Source organism: Bos mutus, chromosome 5 (genome assembly GCF_027580195.1).
Source record: "Bos mutus isolate GX-2022 chromosome 5, NWIPB_WYAK_1.1, whole genome shotgun sequence".
Classification (NCBI taxonomy): Eukaryota; Metazoa; Chordata; class Mammalia; order Artiodactyla; family Bovidae; genus Bos; species Bos mutus.
In genome coordinates this window covers 45,963,837-45,991,262 of record NC_091621.1, presented here as the reverse complement: position 1 = coordinate 45,991,262, position 27,426 = coordinate 45,963,837, and the positions used below count along the sequence as shown (strand labels likewise).

The following is a 27,426-nucleotide window of genomic DNA, read 5'->3' as shown; positions in this document are numbered from 1 at the left end:
TTAAAATTTACCAGGTAAGATAAATGTCACTTTTTCAGATTAAAAAATAGAATATAACCATTCTTTTTGAAATAGGAATATGCTTGCCTTTATTATAAAAACAGGATGATTTATTGAATATAACACGATTGCTATAAATGATTTGTGTTGTCACCAAGTTTCTTGCCAGTAATGTTTATTTAAGCTTTATCAAACTTAAATAAAACTAGGATTTAACATAATTTTTCTGGTATTTCTGGTACTGGTATGTCTTTCATAGCACCATTTAATTTTTTTTAAGTTTTGGTCAAGCAGTAGTTTGCTAATATTTTACATACCTATGTTAGGGACTTCTGAAAGTCATTGAACATTGCAATACCCTAGATAGGTCACTGTGTTGCCAGTATGTGGACAGTATTAGAAAATAAATTTTTTTCTTGAGAACTTTTGAGGGTCTCCATGATTATCATTGTGGGATATTATAGCTATTTCCCATCTGGGACCAAACTCATACTCGGGTTTAATATTAAAGTCTATCAGGTTTGTTGTTGTTTGCAGCCTGTTTAAGTCCATGAAGATTTAAAATTTATCCTCAAAGATCAGTGTTGGCCCTTTGATTGCTATTGCTTTGTTGTTTCAGGGAACACACTTTACCTGAAAATGAGTAGGAAAAAAAACAAAACACAACACCAGATTTTTGACAGCCTATCAGTTTCCAGGAATTTTTTTACTTCTAAAATCTTATTGAGACCAAGCATAGATAGGTATAATGTTCTCTAGTTGTTTCTAACTCTGCTTCCTTGCTATCACTTTAGCAAGTTATTTCTTCTTTGTTTTTGCTTTATTAACCTTCCTGAGAATAGCTCAGAATAGTTCCTTGAATCCTCCAAAAGCCTGGAGAGGCTTTTAAAAAGTTCTAGTCTAGTAATTGCCTGTATGAAGCTACTTCCATACAGCTTCTAAGCTTTGACCATGTGTTGCCTAACTTATGATTCAGCCTAATTCTCACTCCCATCTGTTTTCAGTCATTTGCTACAAAACTATTTGGTCTATTTAAACTGGCTCCTTTCTTTGAAACCTGTCGCTGCATGTCTGAGCCTGAAATCCAGAAATTAATTTTAACCTTCTCTTTGATCAGTTCAGGGCACTCTACTGTTTATTTCTCAAACTGTGGGTCTCAAACTGCTTTTGGTCTTAGTACCCACCCCTCTACACTCTTAAAGAGGACTCCAAAGAGCTTTTGCTTATTGTATCTACTTGTATTTACCATATTAGAAATTAAAATGGAGAAAATTTTAAAATATTTCATATACTTATTTTAAAATAACAGTATAAATGTATCTATAGTTTTAAAAAGTTGGGGAGAAGAACATCAAATGTCTGGCTGATAGAAAACATCCGTATTCTCGTATCTGTTTCTGCATTTAATCTGTTAACAATATGTTGTTTGGTTGAAGTATCTGAAGAAAACCTGTGCTTACACAGATATGTAATAGGAAAAGAAAAGATTCTTTTCAGATAACTGTTGGTAATCTTTCTTCTTTGATAACTACATCAAAATCTGAAAAGTGATAGCTTCTTAAAAGTAGGCTGTTGTATAGAATCTGATACCACATCTGTGAACTTTTAACACCCAGACTTATGTTGCCTCTTAACAGGTCTTTTGCCCATGTATGTTCTGAATACCCATGAACCCTCTGGAGGGTCTCAAGGACCTGTAAGGATCCCTGAGGCCCTCTTTGAGAACCACACTTGAAAAATACAGCTGTTTATCATGTAGGAGGAATATCCAACCATCTTAATGCTTCTCAAAGGGTGGGTTACTGACCACATGCATCCGAATTACCCAGGGTGTTTTTTAGTGTCGATTTTTGGGCACCAAAGCCAAGAGAATCCAGGAGGAGGTCTGGGGATCTGTATTTTTACACTGTGTCTACATGAATATGCTAAAGATTGAGAATCCTGGAGATAGCTTAATCATATTTTAAGAAAATCTATTTTCTAAATTTTAAGAAGTCAAATAAAAAAATTGGTACTTGAATAGTCCTAATATAAGTCCTTATTATTAAGCACTCTGACATTTGTCATATTTGGGATATCTTAACCTTGTATTTTAATTAATAATAGTTATCATAATACCAAAAGTTTGCAAACTAAGGCCTCTTGGTAAATATGTTAGGCTTTGAAGTCATGAGGTCTCTGTTATAACTACAACTCTGCCATTGCAGCACAAAAGTAGCTAGCCAGGGACAACATGCAGAGAATAAGCATGGCTGTGTTCTCATAAAACTATTTATGGACACTAAAATTTGAATTTCATAAAATTTTCACGTCACAAAATTTTCTTCCTTTGTTTTTTTTTCAGCCATTTAAAAGTGTAAAAACCACTCATAGCTTGTGGACCAAAAAAGACCAAGTGGCAGGCTGGGTTTGGCCTATGGGCTGGAGTTTGCCAATCCTTGATGTATACTGTAACTGGTTTATGAGTTTAAAAATTATTATGATAAAACATACTTATTGTTAAAGCCATAAATATTATTTAATTTTCCTAGACAAAAATAATGCTCCAAGAAACTGTAGTCCTTCAAAGTCATGTTTCTGGACATTCATTTATATAAGAAACGCTTGTGTGTAAACTTGGAAATGTGCTATTCAGTTGAAAGTAGTCATACAATATGCAAGTTACCATACAACTTTCAGGTATTACAAAAAGATATGGTGTCCATTTTTATATCTTCTTTGGGATGTGTGAGAACAGGTAACTAGGATTTAGTCCAACTTCAACTACTTGACTTACCTTTTGCCTATTTTTTTTTAACTCTCTACCTCAGTTTTCCAATTTGTTAGTTAGCAAAGGACCTTATAAAAGGCTAATTAAGTTTATAAAAGTATACATGCTTTTTATGCAATCCTTTTGAGGCATTTGGTTTACCTGCTAATGAAATAATGTGTTAAACTGTTGTTATGCTAAATAATACAGTGGCAAATGAACCCAGATTTTATGAACAGAAATTTCACTTCCTTCCTAAATAATCTACTGTCTAGTTAAACTTGAGTCTTCTATGGTGTCTGGGGTTAAATACCTTCATTATAGTCTCATATGTTTATTGGAATCTTTTCCTTAAGTCAGTGTTCTGGATGTAATTCGAGTCACAGCAACACAGTGTCCTACTGTGTGTATAATAAAATGTTGAGACTGCTGTGGTGGACCCCTTCAGTGTTTGTGCTCTTTGCTTAGCAGCAGCTAAATTATCTTAGAATCTGAAACTTGGTAACCAGAGTTATGTTCTTAGAAGAGAGCTGTGTATAATTTTTTTCTTTTCAGTATCATAGGGGCATAGAGCCTATAGAGCTCTGTTTGGGTGTCTGAATGTTTTAGCTTGTTTGTAGCTCACTGAAAGACATTCTGTACCTTGATTTCAGCTCTGTTCCCTTTGTGATGAATGGTTGGGCAATTTCTAGGTGTTTTAATATAAGTACTACTTTTTATTGTTAGGCAGCATTTGTGGGTTTCTGAAAATGGATCCTTGAGGGTAACAAAGAAGGAATTATCTTGAAATGCTTGATTTACCCTGTGTATCAATCTGAGTTTCTACCACATCTATTTCTATTGATATATGATGCTGTTAGTTTATATTTTTAGAAAGCTTTTTTGGTAGTCCATTTTGAACTTATCAGTTGATTCTATGGTTCTGTCGCTTTGTAATGTAGAGTGAACAACTTTGTATGGTTTTTAAATACTATACTGTTAGTGATTTAGAATAGTCTAGCAGATACAAGCCTTTTTTTTAAACTCAGACATTTTTTAGTCGTGCAAATCAGTGTTTTTATTATTAAATTATATTATTATTTGATTTATTAGAAGCAATCTATGATCATTGTAGAGACTTTGGGAAACACTGCAGGTAGAAAGAAGAAAATACAGTCATCTAGACTGCTACTATCCAGAGATAACCATTGTTAACATTTGATGTTGTTGCCCTCATCTTGTTCTGTGCTTATTATTTTGTTTGCTTTTTTATAGATTTGGAATTATGGTGCATGTGCAAGTTTGTATCCTACTTAATGTATAGCACTTAATGTATAGCATTTTCTCATGTTGTTAAATAGCTTTGAGAAATGTTATTATTAACAACTTATATATATTGTAAGACAGTGTTTCAATTTATATTTTTCCATCCTTTGTAAACATTTTATTTAATTCCTTTTCCTTTTTTTGTTATAAATATGACTGTGGTGAACATTTTCATATATAGATTATCCATGTTTCTGGCTTTAGCCTCAGAATAAAGTCCCAAAAGAAGAATTATTTGTTCAAAGGATATAAAACATTTTAAGACACTTAATATAAACGTTGCCAGATTGCTTTCCAGAAAGATTGTCCAAATAATGTACTCCCCAAAGTCTCATATTAAGGTTCCCTCTCTGCTGCATCCTTGATTAGCAAGCATTCTTTTATACTTGAAAATGTATCTTAAAATCTGTGGTCTAGGTTTTGTTTTCAAGGGTCAATTAACTTGATGAATACCTCTCTTCTCCCCATTTTTAACACTCTAACCAAAAACTGTAGAACTTCTTCTATGTTATTTGTATGATAAGAACATAGAATTGATTGGGTGTAGTCACATAAAGTTCCTTAGGCACAAGGTAGTTGTAAATATGTATTTAAAATAATGTCTTAAATATATATTGCTTTAACTACATAAATAATCTACATCGCAGTTGTCTTGTGAACCCAGCAGCTTTCTGCAAAACTTGGAAAGATAAGTGTAAAATTTCAGCAAAGTATACTTGAATATCGGAGAAGGCAACGGCAACCCACTCCAGTACTCTTGCCCGGAAGAGCCTGGTAGGCTGCAGTCCATAGGGTCGCGAAGAGTCAGACACGACTGAGCGACTTCACTTTCACTTTTCACTTTCGTGCACTGGAGAAGGAAATGGCAACCCACTCCAGTGTTCTTGCCTGGAGAATCCCGGGGACGGGGGAGCCTGGTGGGCTGCTGTCTATGCGGTCGCACAGAGGCGGACACGACTGAAGTAACTTAGCAGCAGTAGCAGCATACTTGAATACTGACTTCAAATTAAATTAATAAACATTTATTGAACATCAACTGTGTTAAGAAAGAAAGGGCTTCCAGAAGTTTTAAACTGAATCTCTATATTCTACCCCATTTTCCTTCTGGTCACAGATAATACAGCCGTTTCCTTTTTATGTATGAAACTAAAGTAGTCCACTCCTTGTTACTAACACATTACCATTGCATCTTTTATAGCAATTATCTATTAATGTGAAATTATTTTTAACTTGTATTTGTTTCATCTTTGTAGACTCTTAAGTAAGCACTATGAGGGCAGATATCTTGTCTGACTCATTGAGTTTTGGAGCCTAGAGTGTGTGTTAGGTGCTGAATAAAGGTGTTCAGTGAATTAATCAACTTTTTAATTTAAAAAGTAAATTTATATATTAATAATATATTTTATTATTAATATATAATTATATATTAATTATAAATTTACTTTTTGATCCCAAAGATGAATCTTAGTTATTAGTTTCATACATCTCTTTGTCAAATATTTTACCAAGACCTAACCATCTCTATTGTGCTCATGTATATATATTCTGGAATTGCTAGCAAAATAATTTGATAAATGATCTTAAGGAATAGGAGAAATAATAACAGATCTAATATGTACACTGATCAACCTCTGACTAATTGAACTTGTAAATTAAGCCATCATTCTTATCTTAACTTGGCACGTTTCATGCTAGTTAATAGGATTCTTTGCCTGGCCAAACTTTAGTCAGGCTCCTGAACCTTCTTTTAGGCCCATCTCCCTTGTAAAATTGAATTTTAGCAAGAACCTTGCTAAGTCAGTTTACCAAGAACCCCCTCCCCCTCAAAATCTGTTCACGCTCATATCTGATCAGGTTCTTCATCCTCTACCATCCCTCAGGTGATGTCTGATCACCCTGGCTTGTCTTCAGGAAGAATCTTGTTAGTTAGTTTAACCAGACTCTTCCTTATCCCTTATGTCTCCTCTTGGTAATTTTCTAGTCACTGACCCCCACCCTATACCTTGGCTATAAATTCCCACTCACTGATGGTATGTTTAAAACTGAGCCCAGTTATGTACTGAAGTCTCTTAGCTTCTGTTGCAATGCTCCTAAATAAAATCTGTTTTTTACTGCTTAACTGTCTGGTGGTTTAGTCACTAAGTCGTGTCTGACTCTTGCGACCCCATGGACTGTAGCCTGCCAGGCTCCTCTGTCCATGGGATTTTCCAGGCAAGAATACTGGAGTGCGTTGCCATTTCCTTCTCCAGAGGATCTTCCCGACCCAGGAATCGAACCCAGATCTGCATTGCAAGCAGAATTTTACCTGCTGAGCTACAAGGGAAGCCCTGACTACTGTCTAGTTCTGGTTTTTTTTTTTCACACAGATGAAAGATTGTTTTTTTGCAAAGGACTATTGTCTTTATTTTTATGTCTACTTTGCCTGGCACTTAGCAGTTTCTTAGTAATGTTTTTGAAAATGCATGATAGTTAGTCTGAACCCCTTCTAGATTTTCATGAATCTTTGATGTTTGTGTTGTATATGCCCTTCTCATTTTTTTGTACTTAGGAATGTCTGCTTTTTGTTATTAGGAACCTAAAACAGGCGCTTGGGTGTGTTGGTACGTGGCTTTTATTCCTTACTATGGCTTTTATTGCTTACCTAAAGTTGGGTTTTCTTATTAACATCAGTTGGTTACTAAAGAAATGATCATATTACCACCAGTTCCAGAGAAATGACTTTGTAGACCTCAGTGACAGACTCCATCCTCATTCTATTTAAAAAAAGAACAGATAGATATACATATGTATACTTATGTATATACATTTTATATACATTTTAGGGTATATTTCTGGCTCTGACAAAATTATATAAGAAAGATTCTATTAAATGACCCCAGTCATTAAAAATCATTCTCTAAACCTAGGGTTTTCTTCACTTTTCTCTCTGTCAGCATTCAAATAACTTTCTCTCTTTTAAGTGAATACCAGTTCTCATCATTCATGCATTCTGGTGAATCTGAGGGTGTGAGCTTTTATCTTGGCCCCTAGGACAGCTCTTTTTTGCATCTTTGTTTTCCTGTTTTGAGATCTCCATTGAGAGCATTTCACTTTTCCTTGGAAATGTTTCTAAATATGTGTATCCTCTCTCTGTTATTTATTGCTTAGTTCTGTAAAATGCTTGAGTTTCATCCTGAAGAATAGATTGAGAAACAGACCACAGACTTGAGTGCCATGCCTGGACACGTGATCTACTTGTCAAGCAGTACAGTTACAGATGGGCTGTGAGTTAAATTCTAGTGAATGACAGCATCATCATTCAAGATTTCACCTTTTGTCTCAGTCTTTGTACTACAGAAATGTGTTGCTATTTGTTTTTTGAGAAGGCATCAGTTTGACCTTTCATAATTAGAGATTTAAGTATCAAAGAGGAATAAGCAATTGCATTCTTTATGTGCAGCAGTTGATACAGCAGATTGGGAATGAAAGAAATTTTTTAACGGATGCTAACTGGAAATTCTTTTTTAAGTGGGGAGACAGATCATTATTGTAGTTAAATATTTCTAAGAGATATCACTTTGAAGCTAAAAGCAAGAATGATGGAAATGAAAGAAGGCAAGAGACTGAGGGAATGAATTGTAGGGGGATTTCCCTGGCAGTCCAGTGGTTAGACTCCATGCTTTTCCAATGCAGGCGGCGTTGGTTCGATCCTTGGTCAGGAACTAAGATCCCACATGCGTTGTGTTGCAGCCCAAAAAGAAGAAGGAGAATTGTAGGTATGTAAAAGAGAGGGCCTTCTTCCTCCCATTGTGGTCTCCCTTTGGTGAAAATGGCAAACAAAAGCCAGCAAAATGGGAAGGAAGCAGGAAATCCTAGATAGTGACTGTCAAATTTGAGTATTTAAGAGGTGTGAGAATGCTTGCTTCTGTTACATTTTAATGCTTTTCCCCCAAACTTATTTTGCCCTTTTCCCCACTTTTAGAAAATCATAGTTTTTCATCTCTATTTTTTAGTAAGGGTGCAATGAAATAAAATTTAAAAACCATATATTGTGATGTGACTGTGCAAAATCAAAAATTTTGAATTTTGTGGTTTGAGGAAAACCATTCCAGTACTGTCCCATTCCTCAGCCAAGACCCTTTTTTCCCTCTAAATCGGTAGAAAACTGAGAAAACTTAGCCTCCAAAAACAACCGAGGTAAAAAATTAGGAATCCTGTCTGGTTCTTTATGTTATATCTATTCTAGACCTTGTAGCTTGCTTCCTGGTTAAAAATATGTTAGAGGATCTTGTTGGAATAAAATTCTCATTTAGTGATTATATTAGGAAAGCAGGTTCTGGGACTAGGAAGTAGAATTATCTCTAGCATAGCAGTTGTTAGGATTTTTCTGGAGATAATTGCTTTCCAGAAATGTTCTGAGTTTTCAGCCATAGTGGCATTGGTCTTTGCATTTATTTACTGTTATATATTGATATTTGTATTTATTTTTTGCACTATGATGTAGTTATAGAAAGTGCTAAAAAATCATGATGTATTTAAAATAAACAAACAAACCAGAAAACCCCCTTGTCCTGGGGCTATGTGAAGAATAAAGCTCTCATTTTCCCAGTACCCAGTCATCAGCTTGAACTGGCCTCTCCCAGGAACAGAATTTATTGAAGCAATTTATCCTGGCTAAATGTGAGATAAATCTGTGTACACCTATGTACATACAGGCTCTCTTCCATTACAGCAGTGCTGCAGCATCAGTTTCCTTCATAGTTAGACCCTGTTCTATCACACTGAAGGATTACTAAGAAGCCCTTTCTATTTTATGGGCATCCCACAATTTTAAACACCGATTAGTTGTGGAATTACTGATCAGACTACCAGAAATATGGGCATCCAACCCCAGAGTGAGTCTTAACAGAGTAGGAGAGATGTTTCCACTCCCATCTGAGTTTTAAGCATGTTTTTAAGTTTCTGATTGTCGGATTCCATCTAGCACTTTAATATTTTATTTTGATGTAGACCTGACTGAGGTTAACCTGACATTTTGGTTTATCTTCAAGATACAAATTCAAAGTTTGGCTACAGTTCTGAAATCGTTTCTAGGCATATTCAGATTGTAGTTCTTCTCTTTCATCTTCCCTTGTTCTTGTTCTTTCATACAGCTTTCACTCTCGTAGAAGGATGTTTGAAAATGTCCTTTAGGGGTTTTATTTTAAAAGACTATTTTTGTGACCCTCCCTTTTTTCTGTTTTACTCCTTCAAAATATGGTACATCTTTTAGGGATATTTTTACTATGATTTACATTTCTAATCTATTCATCTCCACTTCTATTTTTATTCCTAGTTAGGATGTGAGAAATTTCCCCCAACACATACATTTGGAATTATTGTTCTTTGACAAAGAATTTTGATCAACATTTCAAGAATTTAGCTTCAATAATTAAAAAACAGCAACAGTATAAACCCTGTTAATTCTTCAGAGAAACAGAGAGGATGGATGGTGATGCCTTTTAGTGCCATTTCTTTTATCCCCTGCAGCAGCTCACATCTGTTGGCTGCAACGGAGCAGCCCAAGAACTCTGGCCGAGAGCAGCACAAACAGCCGGAACATATTCACCCAGTAAACCCCCAAAGAGTCGACATTTGTTTTATTGCTGCTTTTAAAAACCTAGCCATAAATAGAATCAGGGGGGAAGGGCACCGATATTTCTCCATTTGCCACAGATGATTGGTGGGGGGAGAAGGAGGCTCCCCGTAGGGAGAGAAAGGTTTTATTTTTATTTTTTTATTAATGAAAATCATTTCCCATGTAGCCCAATAGGATGGGTGCTTTGTTTTCTTTGGCAATAATCTGGGATAAACAGCCCTTGCCAACAGTCTCATAGTTTATACACCAGGGAGCCAGATTATGGCCCTGTAAAATGGAGCACCCCTCCTATAATCCCTTAATTAATTAAATGACAAATTTTGGTCTTCTCTAGTTCAGAAATATGGCTTCCGCATCAAGCGTTCAGTGGATTTATTGACGTAGGGAACTACACTGGTTGTAATTCAGCAGACTGGAGAAGTGTGTTATATACTATAGCAGAAAGAGGGAAAATAGCAAAAGGTTTGAAATTCCTTGACTCTTCAGGTCTACATTTTTCTAATTAAAAGTTTCAATTGAGGCACAGTAGATCATATGCCACCTGTCTAATGGGTCTCCCCAAAGTAGCCTGTGTTTACAGCTTTGATAGACAGCATTCTTGGAACACCTGTTTCTGGGCTTGATATTTTTGAAGCACTTTTTTTTTTTTTTAACTCCAGCGTATTTAACATAACTTTTCCCCCTACCTCCCCCTCCTCAGCTCCGCTCTGCTCTATGAAATATGGGAGACGACAGACCGTTTGTGTGCAATGCCCCGGGCTGTGGACAGGTACGTTTACAATATACTTTATTGAGAATGTCTCGTTGTGAATCAAAGTGGCTGTTTTATCACTAAGGCAAAGAGTTTAAAGCCGGTGTTTTACGTGATCACTGGAGGTAATCAGATCAGAGGATTTGCAGTGTGTAAATCCAAGTTATGAGGAAGGGTAGGCACTCTACTGTAATGAAATCTGCCTTGCTCTCTTTCATATTGTTATTCTGCTGGTGTTTGTTTCCCAGTACACTGTGTTTAGGAATACATGTTGCTCTTGCACCCTTTCTAAAGCTGTTTATATAAATACAAAGCAAGTTTAGAAGTATCTTCTTTTTAGCCTTCATGAATATAAAAGTCTATTCAACATATTTGGATAAGTAGCTGAAAATGCACCCATTCATTGTGAACCTCTATTTGGCAGAGCCTATTTTGGATTTTGTAAATAAGAAAAAAATAGTTTCTTTTGTTTGTTGACCCAGAAACTCATTGTTAGCAGCTAAGGCAAATACCTGTCCAGGAAAGACAAATCCAACACAGAACCCAAGCTCTCACAGCAACATATAAACACAGGATTTCTCAGCCATTTTCCCTGTCTGATGCCGTTAGATGCCTCCTGTGTGTTAGCTGCCGTGTCATGGTTTATGTGAATATCATTATATATCAAACAGTTTTTCATCATGTACTTTTTAAATAATTTTGTTGAAACTGCCTTTTTTTTTTTCATTTTTTTATTCAATACCTTCTTAACTCTTATTCCTAGACCCTCCCCTTCTGCCATGTTCCATAAAGGATGAAGAAAGGAATACAAAGAAAGTCTTACCAAGAAAGTTTTATTTCCCTCATGAGTTGATTTTCTGGAGCCTGAAGGGTTGAATTTCTGTTCAGTTAGGAATATGTCCAGAGTTTCCCTGGTAGCTAGATTATAAAGAATCTGCCTGCAGTGCAGGAGACCCGGGTTCAATCCCTGGGTCGGGAAGATCCCCTGGAGAAGGAAATGGCAACCCACTCCAGTATTCTTGCCTGGTGAATCCCATGGATGGAGGAGCCTGGTGGGCTACAGTTCACGGGGTCACAGAGTCAGACACGACTGAGCGACTAACACACACACACACAGGAATATGTCATGTGACTGTCCAGTGACACTTACAGGTAGTATGTGAGATTGCAGACTAGTTCTATTAAACATTGTAAATACTTTAGAGAAGTATAAAAAGAAAAGAGTTAAGTTCCAGAGATTCCTAAGAATTAGAATATGAGAGGGGGATGGGGTGGATTGATAACAAGAAACAGTCAGAAGGGCGATTCCAGATTCCAATAAATGCTAAAAATTTCATAAAAGACTAAGAAAAACCAATATACTCTTGAGTATTTATCATTGTAAGGTTTATATAGATATATATAATTTTTTTTCAATAGAAGCCACTTGGAAAATTAGAGTAAATTTGTTTCACTTTTCAGATGGCCTTATTGAAGTACACACCTAAATTTGATTTATCCAAATTTTTGTGTGTGAATTTGTTGGTAATTGTACTTACTGTGACTCCCATGATTGAAACCTGGTACCTTTTTTTTTACAATACTTCTCTCACTTTAAGAGTCTGCACTTTTGATGAAAAGATTTTTCTTCACTGACTGTTTAAGCTGCTCAGTGCCCCCACTTAGATGTTGTATGCTTAGACTACCCAGACAAGGACTCAAATAAATAAAAATGGAAGATAAAAATAAAGGAATACATAGGAAGAGCATCTCTTAAACTCTCTAAGAAAGAAAATATAGCAGTAGGGTTTCTTCAGGCTGTCTCATCAGAAAAAAGTAGTTTTCACTGAGATTTGTGAGATCCCAGAAGGGTTTTGTTTTTGTTTTGCATTATTTTTGAACTAGAGGTAGGAAAACAGAGACTCTTTACTTTAGTTCTTTCTTGTGTTGTCGGGTTCTGTTTACCATAAGCCTTTTCCTTCTCTTACTCCTCCTTCCCATTTCTGAAATTGTTTGTTGGTATTTAGGTTATTAGGATTCCTGTAACCTCTGGCATAGGTTCTGAAGGCTTTTTTTTCCCCTCAGTGAATGTCGAACTGAGGGAGATTGCTACCTTCTTTTGGATTTGAGTTACTTGTTTCATAGAAAAAAAGGATAAAAAGCTGTAACTTAAGGCTTTGGGGTAGCGTGATTCATCCTTTACCTCCTTTGCATGTCAAAAGCCTTATAATCATGTGAGACTGCAGTTCTTTAGTTATGTTTAGTCTCCTTTCAAGTTGCCCCCAATATCTAGTAATAACTCTAGAGAGGTCTCTATAAGATTTACTGTGATTACTTTATGTTATATAAAATAGTGAAAATCTGGCAGAGAAGATAAATTTGGTAAAGTGAACTACCCTTGGCTTGTTGTTCCAGCTTCCTTATATGCCCTGAAAACGGTTTCATTCTGGAGCCTCCTTGAGGCCTTCAAGTCTATTTATAATCGATCATCATTGATTCAAAGTCGTTACTCCAGAAATGGAAGAATAATAAAAAGGTTATATAAGTCCCAGGAGAGGTAATAAGGACCATGGTAATTTACGCAAGGCATGTTTACTACTCAGCAACCATAGAAACCTCAAAAATCAGTGGCTTCTACCAGTTAGAGGAAGCAGGAATGAAAGCAAATTATATTTCAAGAGATTTATGCATAAAGCAAAACCTGTAGGAATCTTGTAATTATTTACATATTTGTTCTCTGCCCAGGTTTTACCCTGTATACCCCTAAACTCAGAAATCATCTTACACTTTAATATTAAGGGGAGGTGAAAGGAAAATTCACCTAAAATAGACTAGCGGATTATGCTGTCCACCATATAATCAAAACCACCGGGCCTTCAATGGATACGTAAACATGTTTTGGTTGCTAGGTCTTTAATGGCTGTTATTTTTGGATTCTGTTCATGATCCACTTCCCAACAGTAAGTCTGATGTGACACAGCTGAGTTCTAAATACGCTACATGTACTTTTTAAAAAAAGATGGTTGCTGAAGGTTGTGTTCTTTGCATTCTTATCTGAAAAGACAGGTGATCGGGTTTTCTGAGCTCTCTCATTCCTCTTCTCCTGTAGTCTCTGTTTCCCCTGAGCCCTCATCACCCTCAGGAAGAGGAACTTGGGGAAAGTAATATCTCTGCTAATATCTCTCTCTGGAATGTGGTAACAGTAATAGTTAGTAGAACTGCCTTTAGAGAATGGGTTAGTGTTGTTAAGGCAACAGAGCCCCAGATGCTACTCTGTGGTAAATGGCTGGTTGAATTTGAGGTGTATGGGTCTTAGAAATGTTTATAAGATAGCATCTATTTTAAAATTCTGTAACTGTAAATAGCTTTGCCTCTGTGTTATTAAAATAATAGGAATACAGTTTGATTCTAAATCTAGGAAGTCATACGTTTTTAAAGCTTTGAGGGGCACTTTTACTTGAAAGTGGATTATAAAATTGTTCTTATTGCATGTGGAAGCAGGAAAAATTACTACTGTGTCTGTGTCAGTAATCTTGAATTTGAGGTGTTACTTCATGTGGATACGGTTAGATAACCTAACCTTTTGGATACTTTCTGTCCACGACTTTTTTTTTCTTTCCCATGGCTGTGGGATTTTAGTTCCCCAACCAGAGATTGAACTTGGGCTCTTGGCACTGAAAGCATGGAGTCCTAACCACTGGATGCCAGGTAGTTCCTAGTCCGATTTTTTTACCAAGTGTGAACAATTTCTATATTCCTATACCTCCCTCTCAGGCACATGGCACTGGTTTGCAGTACAAATTATGCAGATTTAAGTAGCCTTTCCGGTTACCATAATCAAGTCTTTGAGCTGGTTGTATAAGCTTTTTACTTAGAATGTCTATTTCCTTAAGAACAGGAACACATTTCCTCTGAGAAGATACTATTAATGGACAATTAGTATCATCCCATTATTAGCCATTGAGAAAGGTTTCTATCATAACCACTCAGTATCAATTTTGTCCTTTAAAGGAAAAATGCTTTGATTGTTTCTCTGTCCGTTGTGACCCTGAGGAGCTGTATTTTTTTTCCCCCTTGAGGATATCTACTACCAGATCTTTTCTTCTCCCAGAGAACATTTAGGTACAGGTTGAGATTCTGTTCATATCTTTCTGAGACATGAAATGTATAACTAGCTCATAGACCTCCAGGGCTTGCTTTCCCTTTCTGAGGCCAAGGGTAGCACTAGAGCCTTAGTTGTGGTGGGATGGAGGGCTGCTTCTTTACCTCCTTATCTTGTCGTATAATAGGAATAATGTTTATGGTGCTGTAGTCCTGGCTTCACTTGGCATTTAACCAACCTCCAGTGCTGTTTATTGCTTTGTATCCTCTGCCTCCATGAACATTATCCCTTAAATCTCTATTGCTTTGTAATATATGAGGCAACAAATAGCTTCTATGATTGGTTAAATGCTGGCATGCTACAAAGGTGTGTATTTTATTGCCTATATAACCCACATCTATAGAGATTATTCCTGTTATCCCAGCCCTCCCATTAAGTGGGCCCTACTGGTACTATGGGACTCTGGATTTTTAATTCTGTCCCTTTGGCAAGTTTTCCTATTAACTGGCATTGGCACAAAAGAAAAGCAGGGAAGAATGACTGGTGCTGTTACTAATTCTTTATGTTAGAGGAGCATCTTGAATTAGAGAATAATATAGGAAAAAATGGCTCTGGTACATAAATACCATTTGTGGTGATATGTGCTATCTTTACATGCTTCGACAGGTGAGGACGGTTTCAGGCAAACAAATAAGCCTTTTTTTCTCACCCCCTGCCAAGAGTTTAAAAAATTCAAATTTTTATTTAATAATTCATATTTCATTCAATAATTCATCCAGTTCCCATCTGGTAAGAGTGCCTGCATGCTGTCAGGCTGCTGAAAATACACTGCATTATACACAATTAGGCCAAATGCTAACCTTGTTTTTTGTAATAATATGTTGATTTTGCAGTAACTTTCAGTCCACTCTGAGAATGCTGCAGTTTTATGTAATCTTGTAATAGAAGTAGACCACTGTTATACATAGTAAAGAAGAAAACTGGGACTGGGATGAAAAAAATGTAGACATGTTAAGAGCAAGAAATTAAACCCTAGTTTTTTCATGTCAGATCTGGCACTCTTGACACTTGCCCTTAGAAACAAGTGGTTGGTTATTTTAGTTTTTTGTGTTGTATTTGTTATTATGTTACTAAGAGCATAGTAGGTTAAAAGCATCCCTGTTCCAGTGTGCCAAAAAGAGAGACTGTTGTATGAACCTAATTGGAGCTATATTCAAGAAATTAAGGTGAAAATTTTCAGTTACTCACTCTTGTTTTTCCTTGGATATGACTTAATATTTGGAATGGGAGCCCAGAAACTGTTCTCTGAATATTCCTGGTGGAAAAAAATCCTCTATCTTTGCATCTCAGTTCATCCGTAGTCAGGAGAAGGGGCTCTTTCCTAGTCCCTTCTTTTACAAACTGCTGAGTTTATATACTGCCTTCTAGATCGGAGAGCCTGTCTTTCATTCATCCCTCTTTTGCCACCCCTGCAAAACCACATACGTATTGCTAGGCTGTTAACTTACAAGATATTGTCAGCATTATATAGAATTCTTCATTCTTTTATCAAATACCCCTCCAGCTAATGAGGCAGATTGAAGAACAGTCAGTGTGCTCCCTCTGTCTGGTTAGCATGTTTCTTTAATGCAGATTGACTTGCTCAGCAGTTGCATTTTGTCTGAAACCCTTGTTAAGGCCTACCCGGTATGTGGATTCATAACACATCTGTGTGTACATCTACAGTGCTGTATAAATAATAATAAGTAATCACCAGATGGCCTATAACTGCTCCTCTGGACCCGCTGGGTCTCTTGAAGCTGTTAGGAGAGTCTTCTGGCGTTTTGCTGGAGAAAACTTGTCATAGATTTATTTCTAAAAAAATTCAAACTCACAACTGGGTGTTTAGGACTAGCTATTGCTGTCTGTGTTGTAAATATTTAACAGGCTTTGTACGATGACAAGTAAAAGCGCCATTACTAACCACGCACAGTGGCTGTGGAGCTCTTCTTCCCTCCCAGCCATTTAGAAAGGAAACAAAATGCCCCTTTTAAATTGGACTTTATAATACAAGAAAAGCCCATTCAGCTGAAGTTTGGTCATGGCCAGGTTTCAGTCTTAATTGTCTTTATAACTAAGTGATAAATCCCTTTGAAAAAGTTATAGTTGCAAGTGTTAGTAAATGCTTAGCATTTAGCTAAAATTTTAGACTTTGGGTTATGTCTAAAATTTAAGGCATATGTTGTTTGTCCATATTATTTATAGAGCAAAACATTTTAATTTTTATCCTCTTCGTTTTTCTAAAAAGGGTTATGTATTTTGTTTGGGGGAACATATTATTCTGGTTTAGCCTGCTTATAATTTTCTATTTTATATCTTGTCATTACTAGTCTCCTTCCTCCAGTATCTGTTCTAGGGTCCTTGCTCAGTACAATAATGCATGTTTTTGAAAACCAAAATAAAACTAATTACCTCTAAACATTAATGTTTTTAACCTTGTCTTACCATAAGGTAACATAAAAAAGGTTTTTTTAAAATTGGGTATCTTTTAACTCTTCAGCTTAATTTTCTTTTGTCTATTTAACCACAGAGGGAAGTCCTATAAATTATCACACGTGGCTGTTACATCCCAGTTAGGATATATAGAAAGCTTTTCTCTTTTAAAAATCTCATCTCGAAGAAGTGACATACAAATTGTGAGTGAGAAATGCTGCTATCAATAGTTTATTGTAGATAGATTTTGCTTTTTAAGTCTTCACATAAAATTATCAGGTTAAGGAAAGGATTTCAAGAAGGAAAGCATCATGGAGAAAAGATGGAAGTTTGGGGATTTATCTCTTTGTGTTTTTACTTTCAAGTTTATTTGTGCAGTGAAACATGCTACCTAAGATTGTGCTTTGGTAAGAATCTGGACTATTTGCAATCGTCATGTGAAAGTACAGAGGGAATGAGAAATAACTTTGTGAAATTAGCCCATTCCCAGTCTGGCACACCATGTGCCCTGTGTGGCTGCCGATTCTGCTGGCAGATTGAAGAGCTGAACCAACTTCTGCTCTAAAGACTAAAATTGCCAGCCATCATTCCAGCTTTTAAATCTTCTTGTTCCCATTGATGATGTCAGAATTGGGACACACCTGGTCCTGTCTTTAGATCCCAGGTGAAATTTGCAATTCCTTGGATTGGAAGGAGAGAGTTCTTCCTTTTTTGCCTTTGAAAAACTTAAGGAGCTCTGCAAGGAAAGTCAGCAGAATAAATGTGCAGCTTTGCTGTGTCCTTTGAGTCATTGTAGAAAGCTGAGTACTCTGTTCGGCATTCAGCAGATTGGCTGTCAGTGTTGCAGCTCTGCTTATCAAATACATAATCTCTCTGAGAGCCGTTTATGTTATTCCGGAGAGAATCATCCAATGGCAAAAGGAACGCCTCTTTTCTCCTCCCAAGGGTCAGATCCTCTTTCTATACTGGTCAATTACCCCTTGATTTTTCCTGAAAAATACCTCAAGCTACTATAAAGATTGGCACCAGCACAGGCTGCAGACTCAGTTACAGTGACGAGCTCTGATTTCTTAGCCACAGGGAGAGACATCAGGGTGACACTCATAAGTATGCCAGAGGCTTAATGGTGGTGGTTTTTCTGCTGAGTATCTCAGTCCTCTGTATAAGCTTGGCTTCTCTTCTCTCTCTCTGAGGGAGATAACATTTGCTTTAGTGTTTTGCACACCAGTCACTATGAAAGTGCTGCAAGAGTTGTCTTTCTCAAGTCTCTTCCTTGTCTTTAGTTATTGTCCTCTCCAGTTTGAAATCAAGCCCTATAGTCTTAATTTTTTTATGTTTTTGCCTTCCTCTTTTACTGCTTATCTTGGCTCTTATTAGCCATTGTACCTGACAGGGATTATTAACCAATGTTTCCTCTAATTAAGAAAAATAAATAGGCTTTATTTTTTTAGAGCAGTTTTATATTTACAGAAAAATTGAGAAGAGAGTAAGCATATACCCCACCTTGTTCCACCCCCAGCTTTCCACATCTTGTATTAGTGGGGTAGATTTGTTACAACTAATGAGCCAATATTGATACATTCTTATTTAACCAAAGTTCAGAGTTTACATTAGGGTTTTGACAAATATATAATAACATGTATCTTCCATTTACCATGTCAAATAGAATAGTTTCACTGCCCTAAAAAACCCGTTATTCCACCTATTGATCCACTACCCCATCTCAGACTCTGCTAATTACTGATTGTTTTACTGTCTTCATGTCAAAGTGAAAATGTGTAAGTGTTAGTCGCTCAGCCCTGTCTTACTCTTTCGAACCCCATGGACTGTAGCCCGCCAAGCTCCTCTGTCCGTGGAGTTCTCCAGCAGGTATATTGGAGGGGTAGCCTTTCGCTTCTCCAGGTGATCTTCCCAGCCCAGGGATCGAACCCAGGTCATCTGCATTGCAGGCAGACTCTTTACCGTCTAAGCCCAGAATATCGTATAGAATCACGCCTTCCTCTGATTTTTTTTTTTTTTTTTTTTTAAGTCGTGAGCAGATAACCATATAATTTGGAATAGCTGGGAAATGGAGGAGAGAAGATTAAGCCATGTCAAGTCATAGCTCTGAGGTCTTTCTCAAAGTACAAGAATCAAATCTAGGGAGCTTTACATGGCCAGCTGTACTGGGAGTCTCTCTGATGTTCAAGACTTGGCTTGCCTGGTGACATATTTACTGATTCTACGTATTGGGAACAAGAACTGGATGAACGCTGAATGGACTGTTTGGGGAGTCAAAGTATTAGGGCTGGGCAAGGTGAGAGGAAGTAAAACCTATGATTCCTTTTCATTTGTTGAAGCTGAGAGCAATAAAGTCTCTCCTCTCCCATTGGCAGCCTTATTTGTGATTGAAAAAAATCAGTGTAAATAAACTCCTGTACTTTTAAATTAATTATTCATGTAAGTAAATATTATTTTAAAAAATGGGAGCTGACAATCACACTTAGTTTAACAAACACAGTTGTAATATTGGCTACATAAAGTAATAAAGTGAAAGTCACTAAGTCGTGTCCGACTCTTTGTGACCCCATTGACTATACAGTCCATGGAATTCTCCAGGCCAGAATACTGGAGTGGGTAGCCTTTCCCTTCTCCAGGGGTTCCCAACCCAGGGATCAAACCTAGGTCTCCCACATTGCAGGCGGATTCTTTTACCAGCTGAGCCAGAAGGGAAGCCCACATAAGGTAATAGATGTTTTTATTTGGGTTAAGGTTTAGTAGATGAGAACTGGCTTCCGTGGTGGTGCTAGTGGTAAAGAACTCGCCTGCCAATTCAGGAAATATAAGAGATGTGGGTTCAATCCCTGCGTCAGGGAGATCCCCTGGATTAGGAAATGGCAACCCACTCCAGTATTCTTCCCTAGAAAATCCCATGGACAGAGGAACCCAACCAGCTACAGTCCATGGGGCCACAAAGAGTCACAAAGACACGACAGAGCAGATGAGAACTGGCTTAGGAGGAATGGCCCCTGAGCAAAGGAGACGTGGCAACTTATGAGGATGTCAAAAACAAACAGATTTACTTGTTAGCTTTGTTTGGGCTATCTTGACTTCCTTCTGCTAGATACTAATTGAGAAGTAAAAATTGTGTGTGGGGGATGTGGGGGGGTCATGATGCATGGCTTGCAGAGTCTTAGTTCCTCAACCAGGGATTGAACCCTGGCCCCAGCAATGATAGCACCAAGTCCTAGCCACTGGACTGCCAGGGAATTCCCAAGAAGTATAAATCTTAAGGCTTCCCTGGTGGCCTTAGTCGATAAAGAATCTGCCTGCAATGCTGGAGACCTGGGTTTGATCCTTGGGCTGGGAAGATCCGTTGGAGAAGAAAATGGCAACCCACTCCAGTATTCTTGCCTGAAAAATCCCATGGACAAAGGAGCCTGGCAGGCTATAGTCCATGGAGTTGCCAGGAGTTGGACACGACTTAGCGACTAAACCACCACCACCATAAATTTTAAGGGCACCAATAAACATTAGAAACAACTTAATTCTTTTTTGATAGAGACATTTCCTGCTTGTCCTGGTTTGGAAATTTTATTTCTTATTACTGCTACTGCTACTGCTAAGTCACTTCAGTCATGTCCGACTCTGTGTGACCCCATAGATGGCAGCCCACCAGGCTCCCCTGTCCCTGGGATTCTCCAGGCAAGAACACTGGAGTGGGTTGCCATTTCCTTCTCCAGTGCATGAAAGTGAAAAGTGAAAGGGAAGTCACCTAGTCGTGTCTGACTCTTAGTGATCCCATGGACTGCAGCCTACCAGGCTCCTCCGTCCATGGGATTTTCCAGGCGAGAGTACTGGAGTGGGCTGCCATTGCCTTATTTATTTTGGCTGTGCCTCCAGGCTTGCAGGATGTTAATTCCCTGACCAGGAATTGAACCTGTGTCCTTGGCAGGGAAAGCGTGGAATCCTAACCACTGGACCACTAGGGAATTCCCATGGACATTTTAGATTGATAAAATATGGGAGAAATGGAGTGACATGATTTCTTTAGTTCTGGGATTCAAGTTTCCTGTCACTTAGAATGTTAACTCCATAGTATTAGGTAAGATCTCTTTTCATAGAGATACTAACTCTTTACCTTTTAGATTTGGCTATATATGAGATTCATTCTTGGCCTCTGCTGCTGCTGCTAAGTTGCTTCAGTCGTGTCCGACTCTGTGCGACCCCATAGACAGCAGCCCAGCAGGCTCCCCCGTCCCTGGGATTCTCCAGGCAAGAACACTGGAGTGGGTTGCCATTGCCTTCTCCAATGCATGAAAGTGAAAAGTGAAAGTGAAGTCACTCAGTCCGACTCCTAGCGACCCCATGAACTGCAGCCCACCATGCTCCTCCATCCATGGGACTTGCCAGGCAAGAGTACTGGGGTGGGATGCCATTGCCCTCTCTGATTCTTGGCCTCAGTACTTACTTAATTTGCTTACTTGTTGAACTGAGATGACTTAATGGTAAAAATGAACACTAACCTAGGGTAGGCTCTATAGAATAATGTTTAGAGTTAACATCAGTTAGTGCAGACCAACATTGTATGTATGCATACATACATCTACAACTTAGAGGAAATATTGTGTTTATATAATGTACAGGAATTATGTGGAGATCATATGGGGGAAATGGGAGAGAAGAAAAGCAAAGAAAATGGTTTAACTTTATCCATGTCTAATAACAGCAGAATAATAATAACTAAAGCTAACTGAGCTCTTACATACTGTGCAGAAGTAGTTTACAGATATTATTTTATTTAGCCTAGAAATCCCCTGAGGGACAGTATAATATTATCTTCATTTTACAATACAGAGGAGAAAATTAAGGCTCAGAGAGGTTAAATAACTTGTACAAGGTCATATAGTACTTTGTGATGGACCTATAAGGCCAGACAGACTTCAGACCACTTTTTCTAGGGTAAATTGCTGCCTTATTCTTTCCCATAAACATGTAAATATGCACACCTAGCACAGAACAAGAAAAGAAGTGGTGGGGTTTTTTGCACTGCTCCAAATGCAGTCTCTTAAGTTTAAGTCCTAGCTGTAGTTTGTTACTGATCTAGACAGACATCTGGCTGCCATACCAGAGAGAGCTGGATCAACAGCTGAGCTCTGCCTGTATGAAGAGATAAGAGTTCTTACTAAAATGAAGAGCCATCTCTGCAACTGCCACAGCCTTATTAATCTGCATTTTTTTATCTGCCTGGGAATGCTGCTGAGATGTATCTAACTCTCTGTGAGGCAAACAGCCACTGTTTAGTAGCAGGGGCATGATTTTAGGATGGGCAAGAAAACCAATTCTTGACTAACCAGAAATGTAGATAGAACTAGAAAACTGTGACCTAAAAACCATAGCTTCAGCCTTCCCCACTAATAGGCCCAAAGATACACTGTGGTGTCATCTTTGTGAATCGTAGACTTAGTCACTTCCTGTTTTATATTCCCTTCTTTCCCTTCTTAGTTTTATGGCTGTAAGATGCAGAGGATGGTATCTGGGTGTCTTGCTTTATATAGTGCCATGTAGCAGTGGGGCTTTTGTTATTGTGGCTGTAATACTGATTGGTAGCAAGAGGAAACATGACTAAGGTGGAATTACAGTTTGATTTGGAGTGTATTACCAGTGTAGTATCAGTCAGTAAAGAATCTGCCTGCAGTACCGGAGACCCGGGTTCGAACCCTGGGTTGGGAAGATCCCCTGGAGAAGGAAATGGCAACCCACTCCAGTGTCCTTGCCTGGAAAATCACATGGACAATGGAGCCTGGAGGGCTGCAGTCCTGGGGTCACCAAGAGTCGGGCACGACTGAGCGACTAGTACTTACTTGCCAGTGTAGCGAGATATGTGATCTGCCTGGTGGTTGATAGCGCATTTATTTTCTGACTTTCTGGAGGTATGATTGCATGGAAGGTCTTAACTTGTTGACTAATAGAATTCGTCTCCACTCAGATCTCACATTCTTTCCTTCTTTGACTTCGTAACACTTCCATGGATCTACTTTTTCCTTTTCTCTTATGAACTGTGGTGTGTTGATGCAGTGGACATTTTATCATTGGAAGTGGAATCACATAACCAAGTAGATACATGGAAATATTTATGTGAAATAATTTGTGATTTAAAAAATATGTACATGAACACATAAAGGATCAAAAGAGATTGGAGAGTCTTATCAGATCAGATCAGATCAGTCGCTCAGTCGTGTCCGACTCTATAGTTGATGTTTTTAGCAAAGGTATTCTTTGTATGTTTTGTCTGAATGTCTTCATCCTTTACTGGAAAGTTGCTTAAAATGTACATTTCCTTCTTGATTCTGATAGTGATTCATCATATAACTGTGGACTGTGTGAAACTAATTCTACATTCAGCTGCAGGATATGTCTGACTGGAGTCTTTTCTTTTCTACCTCTGACAATGAAGTCAAATTCTTGGCTTCAGAGCTGAGAAAGCCTTCCTTATTGGGCAAGGTCACAAACTATCAAAATGATAACTCTGGATGTCCAGAGATCTCATTTGTTTATTTTGTTGGATACCTCTGACAGTGCACACACAAGTTGTGTGCGTGTGTGTGTGTGTGTGTGTGTCTGTCTGTCTGTCTGTCTGTCTCCTGCCAAGAGTTTCTGTAAAATTGTAAATACAAAGGAGAGGTGATTCAGAGCAACAACCTATCAAACAGAAACTGCAAACTTGGCTCCTAAGAGGTTATCAGGTAGACAGTGACAGCTTAGCAGGATAGATGATTTTTTTTTTTTTTAAAGAAAAAGGCCCTACATTTTAATGCTAACCTCAGTTACCTCCTTTTTGTATCTCCGTTCTTAAGCTTACTGACGAAAACAACAACAGCAACAAAAATCTTTCACTGCCATAGGTTATTTGACTCAAGTGAAGAGAGTTGTTGAGATTGTTTTAAAGATCTGTTGTGGTGTGTAGGTGGAGATAACTGTATAATACCAGAGTGGGCAAATAATATTACAGACATTTGTCAGTTAAGTGAGCATCATTTTTTTTTTTTTTTTACATGGTGGCAATCTGTGTGCATTAATTTTTTTCACTGTGTTAACGTTTATTCAGTTTCAGGTATTTCTTGGGATTAAGGAAGAGACTGCAGTCCACTTAAACGGTGTTGAAAGGGAACAGTAAAAGTAGTTACTCTAAAATTTTCTGGGGTCTAGATGTCTACATATGTTCTCTAAGGCATCATGTTAGATTCAGTAATTTGCCTATTCCCTCTTCAGTCTTTCTTTTCCTCCCTTTTAATTTTTACCTAGATAATTGCAAAAGTGAAAAGGGGAGACTATTTCATCATTCTTTTAATTTTACTTTATATGCATTTAAAGCTACAGCCAGACAGGGCTTCTTGGAGGCTTGTACTTTCAGTTATGCATGTGACTGCTCAGAGGAGAGAGTTGTGTGCAGCTCTATGTATGAGCACGTATAGCAGCTCATGGCAGAGCAGTGGTTAAAGGTTTGAACATATTGTACCTTGCAGTCCTAAGGGAGGCATTTTGCTCCTCCATAGACAATAATCGGCTTGTCAGAGTCGAATGGCTTTTTGTTTTTTCTTTATCTAGTAAAATGCAGTGGGCTAAGCCTTTCTGGGAAGCAATTTCTTCCTCCACCACATGGACAGAAGGTCGTGGATGCTGTCTCTGAAACAAAGGGGAAGTGGTGATAGAAAAATCAGTGGCTAGGGCATAATTAGATTGGAGCTCTGTCACAGATACAACAATTCTTGTTTGAAAGCTGGACTTTCTGCTATACCATGCTTTTCTGTCTTCACATTTGAAATACAAGCAATGAGTATTCATTCTACTTCAGGCTTAATTTTTCAGGCTCTTTTCTAAGCACTCTGAGAATAAACTTGGAACAATTTACTTTTCTTGGTGGTTTCCAAAAATGTTTAAGATTGCTTTCCAGCAAAATTGAGAGGACGGTACAACGATTCCCCATATACTCCCTGCTTCCCTACAGACGTAGCCTTTCCTGTGGTCAGCACGCCCCACCAGAGTGGCATATTTGTTTCAACTAATGAACCTCCACTGACACGCCATAATCACCCAAAGTCCACAGCTCACCTAAGAGTTCACTCTTGTTGGTGTGCATTTGATGGGTTTGGAAAATATATAATGACATATAGTCATCATTATATTATCACACAGAATAGTTTCACTGCCATAAAAATCCTCTGTGCTCCACCTATTCATTTTCCCCTCATCCCCCCCACCACTCCAAGCAACCACTGTCTTTTTGCTGTCTCCATAGCTGTGCCTTTTCCAAAAAGCCACATAGCTGGAATCATATAGTATGTAGGTTTTTTCAGATTGCCATCTTTTACTTAAAATGCTTAAGATTCCTTCATGTCTTTCCATGGCTTGGTACCTCAATTCTTTTTAGCAATGAGTAATATTCCTTTGTCTGGATGTACCACAGTTTATTTATCCATTAACCTACTGAAGGATATCTTGGTTGCTTCCAAGTCATGGCAGTTGTGAATAAAGCTGCTGTAAAAATCCATGTGCAGGTTTTTGTGTGGACGTAAGTTTTCAAGAGACTGCCAAATTGTCTTCCAAAGTGACTCTGTCCCTTTTCATTCCCACCAGCAATGAATGAGAGTTCCTTTTGCGTCACACCCTTGTCAGTATTTGGTGTTGTCAGTGATCCAGATTTGGGCCAGTAATATAGATGTGTGGTGGTATACGCTTGTTGTTTTAATTTGCATTTCGCTGATGTCATACGATGTGCAGCATCTCTTTATAGGTTTTTTGTTTGCTATCTGTATATCTTTGGTGAGATGTCTGTTAAGGTCTTTGGCCTGTTTTTTAATTTGGTTGTTTGTTTCCTTATTGTTGAGTTTTTGTTTGTTTGTTTTTTGCTGCACTGAGCAGCATGTGAGATCTTAGTTCCCCAACCAGAGATCAAACCCACACCCCCTGCAGTGGAAGTGCAGATTCCTAACCACTGGGCCAATAGGGAAGCCCCATCCTTATTGTTGAGATTTAAGAGTTCTATATGTATGATAGCAGTCCTTTATCAAATGTGTCTTTTGCAAATACTTTCTCTCAGCTGAAGCTTTCCTTCTCATTCTCTTGACATTGTTTTTCACAGAACACAAGTTTTTATTTAACAAAGTCCAACTTATCAATTATTCCTTTCATTGATCATGCCTTTGATGTTACCTCTAAAGTCATTGCCAAACCCAAGATTATACTAGGTTTTTTCCTATGTTATCTTTTGGGAGTTTTATAGTTTTGTGTTTCACATTTATGTTTATGATCCATTCTGAATTAGTTTGCAAAAGGTTTTAAAGTCTGTGTCTATATTCACTTTTTTGCTTACGGATTTCAAGTTGTTGAAAAGCACTATTTCAGAACTATTTGTTGAAAAGATTATCATATTGCTTTTGCTCTTTTTTTAAATGAGGTGTAATTGGCATATAACATTATATTAGTTTTAGGTGTACAGCATAATGATTTGATATTTACATATACTGTAAAATGATCACCATAGTAAATCTAGTTAACATCCATCACCTTACATAATTACAGAATTTTTTCCCTTGTGATGAAAACTTTCTGTCTTAGCTACTTTCAAATATGTAATATATTAACTGTAGTCACCATACTGTACATTCAATCCCCATGATTTATTTATAACTGGAAATTTGTGCCTTTTGACCCCCTTCCCCTCTTGGATCCCCTTCACCCCCCATCTCTGGTAACTACCAACTTGTTCTCTATAAGTTTGGTGGGGTTTTGTTTTGTTTTAAGATTCCATATATGATTGGCTCTGTGTATCCATGGATATGGAATAGTGTTGTTCAGTATCTTTTCATGTATCAGTTGGCCATCTGTATGTCTTCTTTGGAAAAATATTCAGATCCTCTGCCATTTTTAATTGAATTGTGTGAGGTTTTGCTATTGAACTGTATGAGTTGTTTATATATTTTGGATATTAACTCCTTATCAGATATATGTTTTGCAAATATTTTCTCTTATTCAGTAGGTTGTCTTTTCATTTTGTTGATGATTTTCTTTGTTGTGCAGAAGCTTCTTAGTTTGTTGTATTCTCACTTGTTTTTGTTTTTGCTGCCTTTGCTTTTGGTGTCAGATTCAAAAAACAGTCAGCAGTATGGATGGCAAGGAGCTTATTGCCTCTTATTTTTTCCTTAAAAAGTTTTATGGTTTCAGGTCTTACATTCAAGTTTTTAATCCATTTTGAATTTTAATATTTGTATTTGGTATTAGATAGTGGTCCAGTGTTTACTCCTTTGCACGTGACTGTCCAGTTTTCCAAACACTGTTTTTTGAGGAGACTCCCCTTTCTCCCATTATATAGTCTTGTCATAAATTAGCAATATATGCATGGGTTTATCTTGGGCTCTCTTTCATTGATATGTATGTTGGTTTTTATGCCAGTATCATACAGTTTTGATTAC

General features: G+C 37.6%; 1 protein-coding gene across 5 annotated transcripts in view; it reads left to right on the top strand.

Moving 5' to 3' along the window:
- Window positions 1–27,426, top strand: part of LOC102278457 (cyclic AMP-dependent transcription factor ATF-7) — a 98,956-nt gene that overhangs the window by 5,604 nt on the left and 65,926 nt on the right. For 2 of the 5 annotated variants that reach the window (XR_011464244.1, XM_005902112.2), the window contains exon 2: window positions 10,372–10,440. The exons of 2 other annotated variants lie outside the window; for them this stretch is intronic. Coding sequence is in view for 2 of the 3 variants with exons in the window: in XM_005902112.2 (XP_005902174.1) it covers window positions 10,393–10,440 (48 nt within the window). In the remaining variant the exon portion in view is untranslated. Of the gene's footprint in view, window positions 1–7,726; window positions 7,810–10,371; window positions 10,441–27,426 lie in introns of all 5 variants that reach the window. One more of the 5 variants, XM_070370868.1, reaches the window with a different exon arrangement.